This window comes from Balaenoptera physalus (assembly GCF_965194825.1).
Source record: "Balaenoptera physalus genome assembly, chromosome: 1".
In the NCBI taxonomy this organism is placed as follows: Eukaryota; Metazoa; Chordata; class Mammalia; order Artiodactyla; family Balaenopteridae; genus Balaenoptera; species Balaenoptera physalus.
In genome coordinates this window covers 61,994,408-62,009,897 of record NC_138882.1, presented here as the reverse complement: position 1 = coordinate 62,009,897, position 15,490 = coordinate 61,994,408, and the positions used below count along the sequence as shown (strand labels likewise).

The 15,490-nt window shown below is 41.5% G+C and overlaps 1 protein-coding gene across 2 annotated transcripts in view; it reads left to right on the top strand.

Annotated features, from left to right (window-relative positions):
• Positions 1-15,490, top strand: part of GORAB (golgin, RAB6 interacting) — an 88,090-nt gene that overhangs the window by 26,273 nt on the left and 46,327 nt on the right. The window contains exon 5 of one of the 2 annotated variants that reach the window (XM_082438400.1): positions 3,334-3,452. The exons of the other annotated variant lie outside the window; for it this stretch is intronic. Coding sequence (XP_082294526.1) covers positions 3,334-3,430 — 97 coding nt within the window. The 3' untranslated portion in view covers positions 3,431-3,452. Of the gene's footprint in view, positions 1-3,333; positions 3,453-15,490 lie in introns of those variants that run through there. 2 annotated transcript variants of the gene reach the window in all.

Sequence of the window (15,490 nt, the reverse complement as noted above, 5' to 3'; positions counted from 1 at the left end):
TTATCTCATATGCATTTCCCTCAGAAACTACCAGTAGACATGGCCCCAGTGTCACATAGGTCCAGAAACGTTTCCACCTTTCTAGTCAGCTTTCCTTTCCCTACTGCTATGCTGCTGGTGGAAGACGGGGAGAACTCTAGAGCTAGTGACCAACTGAACCCCACAGTATGGTGGAGGTGAGCCTTTCACTAGGATGAGAAGTGCGATACCCAGTAGCTGTAAAGTGGGGTAAACAATTTCCAGACTCTGACGGATGCCCTGAAAAGCCCAGCAGACAGAGGTAGGTATCTTACTGCCAGATGTCTCTCCATGTTTCTATGATTCTTTATCACTTTGGAAGATAGTTAAAAATCTGAACCAAAGTCAGAGGACAAGATTTTTTGTGGACTTTAATGTCTCCCTATACCAGTGAATTTTGTCTCAGGCTGTACCCTGGACAAAATGCTATGCAAACAATTTATCTTAGATAGTCTAGGCCCTCTTGTGACCAGTGCTCTCACTCTCAAAATCTGTTCTTGAGAAAAGATCTGAATACAGTTGCTATAGACTGAAAGCTTGTGTCCCTCCAAAATTCATATGTTGAACCATAACCCCCAATGTGATGGTATCAGAAGGCAAGGCCTTTTGGAAGTGATTAGGTGATGAGGGTAGAGCCCTCATGAATGGTATTTGTGCCCTTATAAGAGACTCCAGAAAACTTTCTGACCCCTTCCACCATGTGTGGGCATGGCAAGAAGATAGTCATCTCTGAACCAGGAAGCAGGTCCTCACTAGACCCAGAATCTGCCAACACCTTGATCTTGGACTTCCCAGCCTCCAGAACTTGAGAAATAAATTTCTGTCATTTATGAGTCACCCAGTCTATGCTATTCTGTTAATTTTTCAGACATCTGGTCCTGTCCAAAACTTCTATGAGCATATTTGGTCCATGCCAAATGGTTTTGGATGGGACCAAATATCAAGGACCTTTTGGCATGGACCAAATGTCTTATGGACCAAGTGTCTCTTATGGACATTTTGGACAAGACCAAATGTCCTTCAAGTTTGTATTATAGCAGCCCAGACAGACCAAGACAACGGTTACTTACATCTTGGGGAAACTTTAAGTCAGTAGGTTACTTTTCCCAAGGGTGTCTGCATTTTAATGTAAAGGAATATTTTAAAGTAATGTATTTTAATTTGTGTAGTGGAAGTCTTAACCCCCAGCTAAAGGAATTTCAAGCATCAGAGAGCAGGTGTGAGAATAGTGCTACTGCCTGGAGAGGACTTGAGGAAATCCTGAAATCATAGCCTACTGCATGAGCTGAGAAATGAGTCCCTGAAGCCTTTATTGCTCACGCTGGAATAATCTTCATTTGAGGAAAATTACTCCAACCTGAAAAGGAACCAAGTCTGCCATTCAGGCCACATATACCAGTTATTTGTAGCTGCATAGTAAGCCATCCCAAAACTTAGTGTCTTAAAACAGCAACCACTTTTATTTGCTTATGATTCTGTGGGTCAATACTTTGGTCTAGGCTGTGCAGAGAAGTTCGCTGTGATTGCTGGGGAACACTCATGTGGTTGCAGTAATTTGGTAACTTCCCAGGGCTAGATGATCTAAGAAAGCCCCACTCACATTCTGGCAATTGGCGATGCCTGTCACCTGGGCTTTTTTCTCCATTTAGTCTCATCCTCAAGAGGGTAGCATGAATTTCTATTTATGGACATCCCGGGGTTCTAAGATGGCAAGGGTGGAAGCTGCAAAGCTTCTTGAGACCCAGGCTTAGCAGTCACATACCTTACTTCTGCTGCATTCCACTGCAAAGCAAGCCACAAAATTAGCCCGGATTCGAGTGGTGGCAAAATGTACTCTACATCTTGATGGGAGGAACAGAAAGGCACTCTGAAAAGGGTCAGTCATACAGAAAAGGGAGGAACTGTTGTGGCCGTCTTTGCAAACAATTTAGCCACAGTCTGCACCCTCCCCCTCGCTACTATGTCACAGCCATTTCACATGCAAAATGTACTCACCGCCTCCCCTAAAAGTCCCCTCCTAGTCTGGTTTCAGGCACTCATCCTTTGATCAAGTCCAGATATGGATGAGTATTGCAAGGCTGATATATTGAACAATATTCCTGCAAACTAAGAAAGTTTGAGACCTAGAACTGAAGTAGGTGACTCCATAAAGTGCAATTGTGAAGTTTATTATGGTAACGTACATACAGGCAGGATCAAGCTGATGATGACCCAGAGACATTCCCAGCTTCCCTCTGTACCATCAAACAGGGCACAGGGGAATTTAAGGAGGTCAAAGCTAAAAACAGAATCTGACTACTAGGGAGAAGTATGTCTGCGCTGACAGGAACCAGGAGGTTTTCCTTGCCTCCACCCCTGGGGGGGTCTCATGATCACTAATCATCTGCATCAGCAAAAGGCATTCTTCCAGTTTTCATATTAGATGAAGGCAAGAGTAAAAGTCGATAGGGAACTTAACTGGCTTGGGTGCATTCCTTGTGAGGAGGCTAGAGCTCAGTGATGCAGAAAGGGGAGGGGGTAGGACTGCGGGCCTAAGATGGAGCTGACAGAATGGAGTCAGTGTGGTTCAGCCACACAATGAGGCTCCTCGGGTGTAACTCCTCCAGCGTGGCTCCTCTTAATCTAAAGACCTATGAACTAAAATGAAAAGTTACCTGTCCTGACCACATGTCAACGTACAGGGGTGAGACAGAACAGGATAGCTTCAGTAGACATTCCCTCTTAAAAAGAAGAGGAACATGAGGCAAACAGGAGGCATTCTGAAATCTAGCCTGAGATATGCTGTCAGGTCTCCCTCTTCTGGGGCCAGGGAATGTAATGAGAGCCTAGTTCACAATTCTAGCCTGCACGCTCGGAGATCTCTTCCCTTTTCCAGAAGAAATGACCCATGTTTGCAAATGAGTAGCTTTCTCAGCCTGCTTCCTGTCCATAGAAACTTGAGGGTCCAGAGGTCTCTTTTCATTTTGGAAAGTCTTAGTCTCTTTTAGTTCGAACTGGTGGTGCTTTTGTGAATTCAATTCTCTTGTATATGTCAGGGAGCTGTGACCCAATGTCTCTACTGTGGATTGAATTACGTCCTCCCAAAATATGTAGGTTGAAACTCTAACCTCCAGTGTAACTCTATTTGGAGATAGGGCTTATAAGGAGGTAGCTAAGGTTAAATGAGGTCCTAAGGGTAGGCCCCTGATCTCATAGGATTAGTGTCCTCATAAGAGACAACAGAAAGCCCTCATATTCTCTTTCTCTCCCTCTCTCTCTTTTCGTCTTTCTCTCTTTCTCTCTCTCTCTCTCCCTCTCCCTCATATGAGGACACAGCAAGAAGATGGCCATCTGCAAGCCAGGAAGAGAATGCTCACCAGAAATCAAATCAGCTGGCACCTTGATCTTGGTATTGCAGCCTCCAGAACTATGAGAAATACATTTCTAATGTTTGAGCCATCTAGCCTATCGTGTTTTGTTATGGCAACCCAAGCTGACTAATACACATATATGTAGCAAGAACTGGGATGCTGTTATAACAAATTCCATCCCAACAGCTACAAAACCCTTAACTTATTCCAGCATCTGAAGTCTGAAGGCCAGCCTCATCTAAATATCATCTAAATCAGGTATGGCTTACATAAAACTATACACTTAAAAAGGGTGAATTTCACTCTATATAAACATGCCTCAACAAATAAATCTTTGAGAAAAAAATAGTGACTTAAAACAACTATTTTATTTTCTCACCATTCTGTGGGTCAGCAATTCGGACTAGGATCAGAGGGGCAGTTCTTATGTTCTATACACAGCATCAGAAGCAAAGAAAATGATTTTTGTTTTAAAGGGATTAAGTTTTAGGGATGGTTTTTTACACAGCAATAAATAATTGATATGGTGCAGTAGATTGAATCAGGAGCTCTTGCTTTTATATGAGGCTACGAAATACAAGTTGGCCGTGAGGGAGGTCAGCCTCCCTTAAGGTGATTAGCAGAAACTCTGTCCCATCTAAGGAGGTGTGTGCCATATCTAAATGATGCCTAAACGACCTGATCAGAGCCTTCATTTGAGGAATTATTCAGTGCAGAGAGCAAAGAATTGTGGGTTAGATTCAGATCGCTACCCAAAGGGAAGCTGAGCTACTTCCCCAGAATTGCCCTTGCCTGTCTTAGGGTCTGGTTCTTGGTTGTTATCTGTCCAGGCTGGCATCCTCTTAAGTCGTATATGGTACCACTTGTCCCTCGTATTCAATTCATGTGGATTACATCTTCAACATCACTTGGACCAGACTGTGGGATTCTTCCACATCTGGCTTCCTCTTGGCCATTTCTGTACCTCTCAGGACCAAAGAAAATTTTAGGCTCACAACTCCTTTGCCACTCTAGGACCATGGAAAATTCTCTGAGGCAACCCATACCCTTTTGCTCTAGGTGTGCCGGGCAGTGTCTCTGGCACAATGCTGGGTAGAGGGGATCTTTGGGAAGTTTGCCATCTTTTGGCTTCCAACCTGGAAATAAGGCATAGGTCTCCTTGTCCTCAGAACCTGAAAAACCCACGCTTAAGCCAGGGTTCAGCCTGTGGGGGGGGGGGGGGGGCAAGAATAGAGTGCAAGAGTCCCTTTCAGGGAGTCACAAGCATCTAACCCTCTTGCTTTGCTTTAGAATGGCCTCTTGTCTCCCAGCCAGGGGAATTTTTATTTTACGTGGGCAAGAAAATATTGGCTCAAGTTGATCTAATATTCTTCCAAATCTTTTTTGTCTGAAGCCTGAAGCTCAGCTTTTTAAACTCTGAAAGCCAAGAATTTGTCTCTTTTGTTCTCTGGTTCTGCTGTGACAACCCTCCCTTGAGGCAAGGAATGACTCATGGTCTGGCTGCCCGGGTGGGGGAGGGTCAAGGGTAACAGGAAATCACGGGGAAAAACACATTTGTTAATACATAAAAATATTATCCTGCTACACTAGGATTCCTATTCTCTTTCTCATTCTTTGTTCAATGACAAACCCATCTTTCTACTTTCTTACAGTCTTCTGCATTAGAAAGGGGTCTTTGGGATGTAAGTAATAGAAGTCAACCCATTTTTGCCCACCCGCTCCCTGAATGAAATGCAGGTGCTGAGAGAAGGAGTGGGAAGGATTGGAGACAGACAGAAAAGTAATCATGCTTCACGAAGCCACCAAGGACCTAAATTTCTATCTGAACCAAGCTTTCTCTGTTTTCATGTTGGCTCTGTTTACGCCATGGCTTTCTCTGGCCCCTCTGTAGATAGGGCCTGCATTTGAACTCCTCCTGCTACTGTGCTGAGACTGAAATCTTCTTGTTCTAATATATGAATTCTAATGGAACGGATCGATCAGTGTGGTCAATGATCAAGCAACAATAGCTGAGAGAGTACTTGTAGGGAAGGGCAGAATCCCATTTTACAAAGACTGCCAAGTGCCCATGCCCAACAGAAGAAAGGAAAATTCTTGAAAAAAAAGAGGTTGGACAGATAGCGCTTTAGATGTCTAGTTTACTGTTCTCTGGGTGGAAGTGACTTCACCTTTCCAAAACTATCTTGGCAGCTTATCTGTACCTATCATGTAGTACCTACCAGACTACTCATTTCATAGCTATTTAGGGATATGTCTCTCTTCTAATGGGACAAGCAACCATGGGCAAGAACTTAGTTTCTCCCCACAAAGGCAAACACAGTGCCCTGCAGAGTACAGGATTCAAAAGCATCCATTGAAGAATCAATGGGGACTTCCCTGGTGGCGCAGTGGTTAAGAATCTGCCTGCCAATGCAGGGGACACGGGTTCGAGCCCTGGTGCAGGAAGATCCCACATGCTATGGAGCAACTAAGCCCATGTGCCACAACTACTGAAGCCCGCGCACATGGAGCCCGTGCTCCGCAATAAGAGAAGCCACTGTGATGAGAAGCCCACATACGGCAGTGAAGAGTAGCCCCGCTCTCTGCAACTAGAGAAAGACCGCACACAGCAACGAAGACCCAACACAGCCAAAAATAAATAAGTAAATAAATAAATTAAAAAAAAAAAAGAATCAATGAATGGGAACAAAAAAAAGAGTTAATTGAACCAATAAGCCCTCCCCCCAAGATCAATGGATACTATAAGGGGAGAAATATAAGGCATTTACATGACAGATATAATTTTGAAAAAGTATCCAGATACCTTCTATTATATGCTACAATTTTCTTTAGGCAGGGAAAGAGTTAAGCAGTCTTACACTGTGTTCATGGACTTCTGACATGATATAAAACACTACAATTTTGGCTTTTCCATTTTAGCTGACATAGTTTAAGTTGATGAATATTTTGATTTGTGCCAGTCTCAGGCAGTTTTAAATGCTATCCCTGCAGGAGTCAAGATGTCCAGTCATAATCATAACAATATGCTTGTCAGTCAAAAGCACCGGAAGATTGTTTAGGTGCAAAGAAAGCATTTTCCCCTGAAAGGAAACAGGGCAATTGAAATCACCCACTTTTCAAGGCATTGAAGTCAAAACTGTTACCAGCTTCATGGTGTGAAAATCCAGGTCTCAGCACCCCCTTGGTCAGACTCCAGTATGTCCTGGGGCTATCCAGCCAAAAAACAAGTTACAGTCTAAAGTTCAGAAGAAATTAGACTAAAGCGAAAGCACAGCGATCAAGGTTGATTTCCCCGTCATTATTTGCAGGTCACTATTTCAACAGGGAATGTATAATGAATTCCCTTCCATTTCTGCAGTCAATGCACCTTGGGATAGATTTGCAGAGCCAACTAAATCAGAGAATTCATGCAATTACATGAGATCTGGGCAGAAGAATGTGATTTTTTTCTTCCTGAACCGACCAAGCAAATAATACTTGATAAAATTGACCTAAAGGTTATACCATAGGAACTGTTTGCATTAGAGCAGGCAAAATTAAAACATCCACATAGTATTGGGTTCATTAGGAAAAGGGGAAAAGTCAGAAACCAGTGTGGGAGAAAGAAAGGAAGAAATGAACAGCCTGAAGAAGTGGATTTCAGAATTGGAGGCAGCCCAGAATTATTCAGATCTTTGGATATGTTGATGTCAGGACCTTCTTTTTTCAAAGTTAGTGTGACCTTAGCCATTCCAGCTGCTCAACAAATTTGCTCAGCAACTCTGCCCCACCAGAGGAAAATTAAAAACAAATCTGATATGCCCCTTCTTATTTTATTGCATCAATAGCAGCTTTTACATGGAAATGAACTAGTTAACTAAAAAGTTACTATAATAGAAAGAACACCTTTCACCCCCAAAGAATTCCATATACCCCATGCTGATATCAAAAGAATCTCCTCATGGGAAAGAGCAATGTGGAAAGCAGAGGGGAACGAAAATCTGGTGTTCAGAGTCCGCTGGGAGCTTCAGACAAATATGAAACAATGACTTCATGTACTAGATAAATTTCTCACATTCTTCAACCAGTTTTATTGGCTAAATACTCATGTATCCAGTTATATGAACACCAAGCCCGCCCAAAGAAGAATCTGAGTGGGTATTAAAAAATATATCCAGGGTAGAAATCTAATCATGGGCTAACCCTTTGTCCAGCAATTAACCGATGTTCCTATTAGCTGGTCATTGTTGAAGTCATCTAAAAACATGTCCATGATTATCCTCTATCTCACTGACAAGGAAATCATAACTTTGAAAAGGTAAAAAATCTTTTAGCAATAATAGAGCTGGAGGACATATACTGTGGCTCTGTCTCTTTAGCTCTGTCTCCAAATTTTTTCCTATGAGAATCTTTCTTTTCATTTAGGCCATTTCTACTTGTCCTTAACCAGGCGGCGCACACATGTGCCTATGCACCTTCAATGTGCTCTGTTTCCCCTCTTTTCTCTTGTCTAAGCTCTGTCTTTCTACCCTTCAGACTAGATGCCTCCATGAAACTCTCATGGGCTGCTCCAGGCTTTCCCAGGTCTCTCTCATCTGGATTCCTCTGGTACTTAGGCTAGTCTGCGTTGCCCTGTGATATCTCATATGATTTCATTAGCCTCTGAAGGCCATGAGAGATAATAGAAAGTGTATAGGGTTTGGAATCAAATAGACTTAGTTGGAGATCTGGGACCTTTCCCTAATAAACTGGTAATTTAACCTCTCTGCAGTTTCATTTTCTCATGTGTAACCTGGAACTAATAATATCTAGCTTACAGAGTTCTTAGGAACATCAAATAAAGTCATATATACAGAGTACCTGGTCCCTTACACTACAAAGTAAGTCAGAGCTTTGTCTCTTTGGTTCCCTGCTTTATCTTTGGCACCTAGAAGAGTTCCTAGCACAGAGCAGGTTCTCAATTAATGTGTATTAAATGAATTAATGAATAATCAGTGTGCAGTAAGTGTTGGTTCTTGTTTTTTTGTTTGTTTTTTTTTCCCCACTAGCCTGTAATTTTTGGAGGACAGGGCTTGTGCATATATCTCTTGGTATACTCACTTTGATGAGTGTTTCAAGGAGCTTTGATGAGTGTTTTCTTCTGAGTCCTTGGTCTCCCTATTTGATGACTAGATGACTCTCAATGGCACATAAAGATCAATTCATCATGGCAGGTAACCCATTTGTCTATGGACTTCAATGCTACTCCCCACTGCTGGAAGCAGCAACACAGTAAAAATAATAACCATCTTGGAAAAAACAAGGAAGCTATAAGAAGGCGTTTGACAAATATGTATCATTTACCAACCTTTTCCACCTGCCCAGCCCTCTGAAAAATATACCATAAAACTCAAAAATAAAAGTTAAACAATCAATAATAAAGGTATTGAAGGAGGAAGGAAAGAAGGGAAGGAGAGAAGGAGAGAGGAAGGGAGAGAGGAAGGAAGATAGAGAAAGAGAGGAAAAAAAGAAAAAAGAAAGGAAAAAATGCCGTGAACATATCGCTATTGCCTCAAGGCTGCGTGTCTTATGTTTGTTCCCAGGACTCTCGTGACCATTCTGGCTCAGGCTGGGAACAGCCTCAGAGGAGTTCTAAAGTCCCAAAAGGACAGTGGTATTTAGAGTCCAGAAATCTCATAGCACGATCTTTTCTTCAGAGACCATGCCAAGGCACCATACATACATCACAAGCACACGCTCTCTGTGTCTCTCAGAATAATAAACTAGATCTGAGAGCCTAGAAGATCCCTTCTTGATTTTAACCCAAGGACTTCAGAATTTTTTAAATCAACTTGGGCTGCGATGTCATACACTGGAGAGACAGTTTAGAGCAGTTAAGACAGGATTTCCCATGGCATAACGGAAACCACATGCACTGTTATGGATTTCTAATGCAGCATTGAGGTGGGTACCTGATGCTTTGAAGAAAAGGAAGCCATTTCCAACCACATTTCTCCTGATTTATGCCCAAGCCCCAGAAGGTCCAGACAGGTTGGGAAAGATCTGGTAACTAGAGAAGTGACAGGGGGTGAGAAAGTATACTTTGTAAAAGACTGCAAACTTTACTCTCACCTTAAATCCTTGCCTTGGGCAATGTGTGCATTTCAGAGTTTAAATCATGTTAGTAGTTTAAGTCAGATTGAGGGTGAAAAACTTCATAGCTCTATGAATTAGGACTAGACTGTTTTGGTAAATACATTTTCTAAGTTGGACAAACATAAATCAGTCCTAACAAGGCACCCGTGATTACAAGCAGGTCTAATGCCCTTCCCCATTTTCCACCCATTCTTACTTCTCTTCTATTCACATTTTTTTCCAACCAGAAAAGTGGGGAAAAAATGAGGATTTTAAAAAAAAACATGCTGCACTCAGCCCCAAAAGAGAATAGAAGAGTCCAGGATGACTCAAGGACACAGGTGACTGCACATGTCTTAGCAAGGAGGTCAGGACCAGGCAGAATCTGATGGTGGATATAGGAGAGCTTTACATCAGACAGCAGGGAATGGAAGTTCTAGATTTCAGCCTAATGCCCAAGAGCTGGCAACAGCTATCACCTGGCAGCTGGCATTCCACAGTGCTGTCCCAGGGGGCCTCTACAACTGCACCCATGTGCCTCATCTTTCTCCTTCTCTTACTCTTTGACCTATAATCTTCTGGTGCAGGAAATTCTAGCTGCCCATCTTTTCATTTGACTCTTGTTTATCCATGGAAAATCTTCATGTTTGTTTTTTATTAAACCTTGGGTTTTGACCTTAGTATATTTTCTCATGACTGTTTTATTCTTTATTGCTGTCTCATCAATAATGGTCTCACCTTTGAATGACTGCTTTATTTCTATTAGCAAATGACTTTCTTCTTCAAGTCTCATCAGAAATAGAACAATAACACTGAAAGAAAAGACACCAGGATCATTTTGTCCTTTTTCATACCATGGTAAACTGGTCAAGTAGGTTTGAGAGTTTTTGTTCACTAAATCCAGTGGTCTTGGGAAAAAGCTTTATGTGTGTCTATTTCCAGTCTTCTATCTATTTTTAAAATTTGATTTGAATTATCTCCCCTTATTATGTTATCTACCGTTTGTAAACATTTTTATGAGTAAAACCTTCTTACTTTTATGGTTGGTGACTCATCACAGGTAATTCATTTTTCCAGTTGACTGATGCTATTTTAATATTCTATATCAACTACTGCTTGAGTTAGTTACTGAGTGCTGAGATCTGATGGAAAACAATGATTCTGTTTGTGAGCATCGTGTGACCAAGGTACTGTTAATTGGTTGAAATTTCTTGGGTTCTCCTGGGTCACATCGCCAGTAAGAAGCAGATTACAGCCTCACCTTCAGGAAAATTAATTTAGCCTGCATTATATATTTTAAATAGTGCAACAAAGTTTCCATTTATTTACTAAATAAATGACAAGGTCCAATTTGTCAAACTCTTGAGACAAAATCCTCCACAAATGTCTGTTCATGTAAAATGATCACATTTCAAAATCAAGCTTACATGAACAAGGTACCCAAGTGCTGTGTCTAGCAACCTGGCAGTTATTTATAGTTATGTCCACTCTAACAGGTATGATTAGCCGCATATAAAAATGAAAAGAGGTTCAGAAAAATGAAGTAACCCATCTAAGACCATATAGCTCTAGTATAAAGGACTCAGGATTTCAGCTCATGTCTATCTGATTCTAATGCCTTGCTATCTCCTAAATAGATTGTTACATGAATAATAATAGCACTTTATAGCCATATAGAATGTCAGAGCTCTCAAGCACTGATTTCCTTGGATATTCCTGACAAGCAGTTAAGATTGACAAAGCAATTATGATTTCTATTTTATAGCTGAGGAAATGGGGGATCAAGAGGTAATGCAATTTATCAAAGACCCCAGGCTCCTGATTCCTACTTTGGTGCTTTTTTTAGTACATCCTATCCTACTGTCTCCTGAGGCTTCCTTCTGGGCATCACCTTTTGCCTTGTTCCCTACATCTCTCTGTGGTGATTGTTAGCCCACAGTGGATGATGAAGATGGGGATAATCATGCTGATGAGGAGGAGGAATAATGCCGTTACACACACAGAAGCTGGTATATTTTTTCTATGAAAAGGTATATAATTGCTCCCACCTTATGATTATACATATGGCCTCTTTTTTGCCTGATTGACAGATGTACTCTTCAGGGTAAAGTAACAAAAATGAATAAATACTAGGTCTCAAAATTATGTGCTTCATATAGTTTAGTGTGTAGCCTAAGAGTAAACCCTGTTTAGATTTCTCAGAAGAAGAGATGGTTTCAAGAGATTTAATCCATTAGAGTGATCTCCTTTGATAAATTTCATTCTTTGAATGTGTGATTCTTGAATATCTACCATATTGCAAGTGCTATGATACTGGAGATGCATCAGTGAAAATCAACAAAATTTGATCTCCGGATTGAATAAAAGAAAGTATATTGATAGGTGGGGAGGGGGTGGGTGAGAGAAGGGGCAATAAATGAACAGCAACGCACAATATCCATTTTTTACTTTTGTGTATCCATAATAATGTGTATACGAATATGTGTCACAGTTGAATATCAACTAGAAGAAAGCAGTAGTAATAGATCTACTGACAATAACATACATGTTGAACCTTAAATCTTGTGTCATGTGGGAATTCTGAAATTTTATTTTTATTATTCATTATTTTTATCTTAAAATTAAAATAGTCATCATTCCTCTAACTACTCGAAGAAAGGATTAGGGGGGAAAAAAATCATAAGATCCCAAAATAGAAATTGAATGAGTGTAGCTGGTATGGACTTTTGAGCTTTTTAAACTGTGTTATGGGGAATGTGTTTATGACTATAACTATATTATACTAGTCTCTTTGGGGTACAGACACATATGCTAATCAACTGGGCAGACCCTTCAGTTCTTCCTGGACTTAGAAACTGTGACACAGGTAAAGTTTTAAGGGAAAAAGTCATTGGTTCTGTCCTCAGTCTTACTTAGCTGTTGTATTGTTTGCTCTTTCCTGTAGTCATTTTTTCTCAAGCTTAATAATTACTAATAATTTCTCAAGCATAATTTGAGGGTATCTGGAAGCTGCCTTTCATTATAAGTAGAGGGCTTATAATAAAGAGCTGTAACCTTAGAACATATTATCTTTTCAAGTGTCAAGTTCTCTACCTCCTTTTACCCAGAGCTATCATCTGAGAAGCACTTAGCTTTGAGTACACAATTTAAAAGACTTAGTCAAGAAAGCTTGATGTCATGGTGATGCATGGTCATTTCTAAGGGAAATGGAATAGCTCATGGATTGATTACTGGCTTAGGAGGCAGGAAAACAAATAATAATGTAGAGCCAGTCATGGTACGTCCCGTTAGTAAATGGACCTCACAAGTGTCACACTGTGCCCTACAGAAACATGGCAAGGGTACACAGCAAATAGTAATCACACTGTGGCTAACTCATGTATAATGCAGTTAGTCATTCTAGCTCAGCAACTGCATTATAAAAGTTTGCTTTGGTCCAACTTGTATTACAGAACTTTTAACCCTTCCCTCAATACTCCCCTTTCCCAAATTTCCAAATAGTTCTAAAACTTTGAAGAGCAGCCTCTCAAATTCTTCTGAACAAGGTCTCTCAAACCACCATGTGCCACCCACCATACTCTCTGCTCCTCTGTCTATTTCTCTTTAGTGATTTCCCCGCAAAGCTTGTCATCACAACTATTAAGGCTGGGCTACTTGCTGCCACTGAGGGACCCAGTGGCCCCTGAGGGCCACCCTGTGCCCACATTGTCCTGCACTGAGCAAGTGGAGAGCCCTCTCCTCCGCTTGCCCTCATAGATGTGTATTTGTGCGACCCTCTGCTACCAAGATCTTAAAGGAGGCTATCTAACGTTCCAAACTCCTCAGAGGGATTTCTTACTTTTACACACTTTTTCTAAGATTCAGACAGTAGTCCATGAGGGTTGCTGAAAAAACTAGTTTCTCAGAGGACTTCATGCTGCCCTCTGGTCTTTACTCAGGCCCCCTGGAAAACAGATCCTGAGGCAAAAGTTCCCTGGTGATGCTTTGCTTGGGAAGTCAGAAAGAGTGAGGAAGAAGGAAGGGAGGAAGGGAAGGAACAGGAAGCAGTAATGCACTGGCCAGTGTTTTGCCACAATGGTGAAGAGCTGTAGCTGGTCGCAGCACGGGTATATCCAGCAGCCACTTCTGCAGATAGACTATAACGCTTCAGGGCAGTCCATGGGTATGGGGAAGAAGAGGAAGTTTATCTGGCCAGCTCCCACCTCTTTCCCTTTCTCACTGGTTGAAGTTTGCCCTATGGGGTGGGGCTCCCCACCTTTCTGGATTACATCATCTCGGCGGCTGCTAGGATGTCAAATGCCACCGTAGGTATAGTATGTGTAGTAGGCCTGTGGTATACTGTTTTATCCAAGTCCGAAAGCGGTGGGAGGAGATAGAAACATGTGGATAAATGACTGGCCGCTGAGGGGGAGGACTTGGCATTTGCAAACAGTAGGCTGCTCATGGCAGCAGGGGCGTCACCAGGCCTGGCTGAGTTGGTAGGCTGAGCAAAGCAAGGCAAGTAAGGGGGTGAGGGTGCAGAAAGTGAGAGGCTCCAAGGTAATCTTGAGAGATGCTTAGAATGTGCCACATCACCTCCAAGCCCCTCCCTTCACACCTCCATCCCACTCTTTACTGACAGTCTTGGGAGCATTCAACCCCCCACCCCGCAGGGCTACCTAATTCAGCACAAGACTTGGTTTTCTTTGAGGTTAGTGCTATATAAACACTGTCCATTAAAATTTGACAAGGTGTCAGGTATGAATCAATTATGAGGCCCCTGATCATCTCTTTTTAGCAGAACTGAAGAGTTAATATGAATAGAGTTTTAATTGAATACTGTTTCTCAGGGACTTGTTCCAAACTTTCTTTAAAGATTAAAAAAAAAAAAAAAATACCTGACGTCTTATATAATCATCAACATGGCACAATGAAAACTGCTAATATAAATAACCTAGAAAACCTAATCTCCATCCCTAAGACACCTCAGCCTCCTTTGAAGAGAAGCAAAAAGGATGTCCAAATGTAAATAAACTAAAATAAAAACCAATACACCCTGAGGGATGGGATTGTTTAGCTCACACAATGGAATGAAAAGTGGTTTTTGTTTGTTTGGGTCTTTTTAGTTTGTTTTATTGTTATGGTTTTAACTTCTCCATGGTTAGGACTCAAGTAATTTTCTTCTTTTCTGTTATAAGTTGCTGGCAGGCTGGTCAAGATTCGGTTTCATTCTAATGTTTAGAGAAAATGATCTTCCTGTTCCATATTCAAAGATAAAAATATCTCCCAGCTAAAGAGATCGTCAATGCCAGGACCAGGTCCCTTTTCAGGAATTTCCTTCCTGGACTTGGCCCTTCAACCTCTGAAATAACAATTGTTTTTTAGCTTTTCTGAAATGAAAATATTTACCAACAGGGTTTGATTGTACAACATCACATCTCCTTCTTTGGTCTGCTGGGGTAGCTACATCAGACGGGCTGGTGGTGAGCAGGGGAAAAGCCAGGAGGAAACCTCTGTGGGCAAAGAAGGAGGGAAGGAGAGAGTGAGCAAGAAAGAGGAACAAGCCCTGACTATTTGACATGCACACAGGAATTTCAAAACAGGCTGCAGGGCTGAGTATCCAAACAGAGGAAACGTGTATCAGATGAAACACCCATGCTTTGATCTTTCTTGGAATGTAGTTCTTTTCGGCAAAAACCCTTTCTCCTCCATACTCATTACAGAAAGGAACTTGTCTTTGCCAGTCAATAAGGATAAAACAATAACAATAATGTTAACACCTTCCCAATGGGAAAACAGTGTTGGGAACTGTGCATGCTATCTGCTCTTGGCTTGGTTTCATATTTTAAAGGGGATTTGGCAAAATAATTAGATGCTTCTGTCTACCTCTGTTCTATCCTATCCAAACCCTATGCAACTTAATAAACTGATGTCGGAGGAACTTGGCAGGCTGCTTAGTGATAACCTCTCAAATGAATGTATAAGTAGGGCAGAAATAGCCTTTCTGAAGGATACTTCCTATCTCAATCCCTAATGTATTAACAATTAAT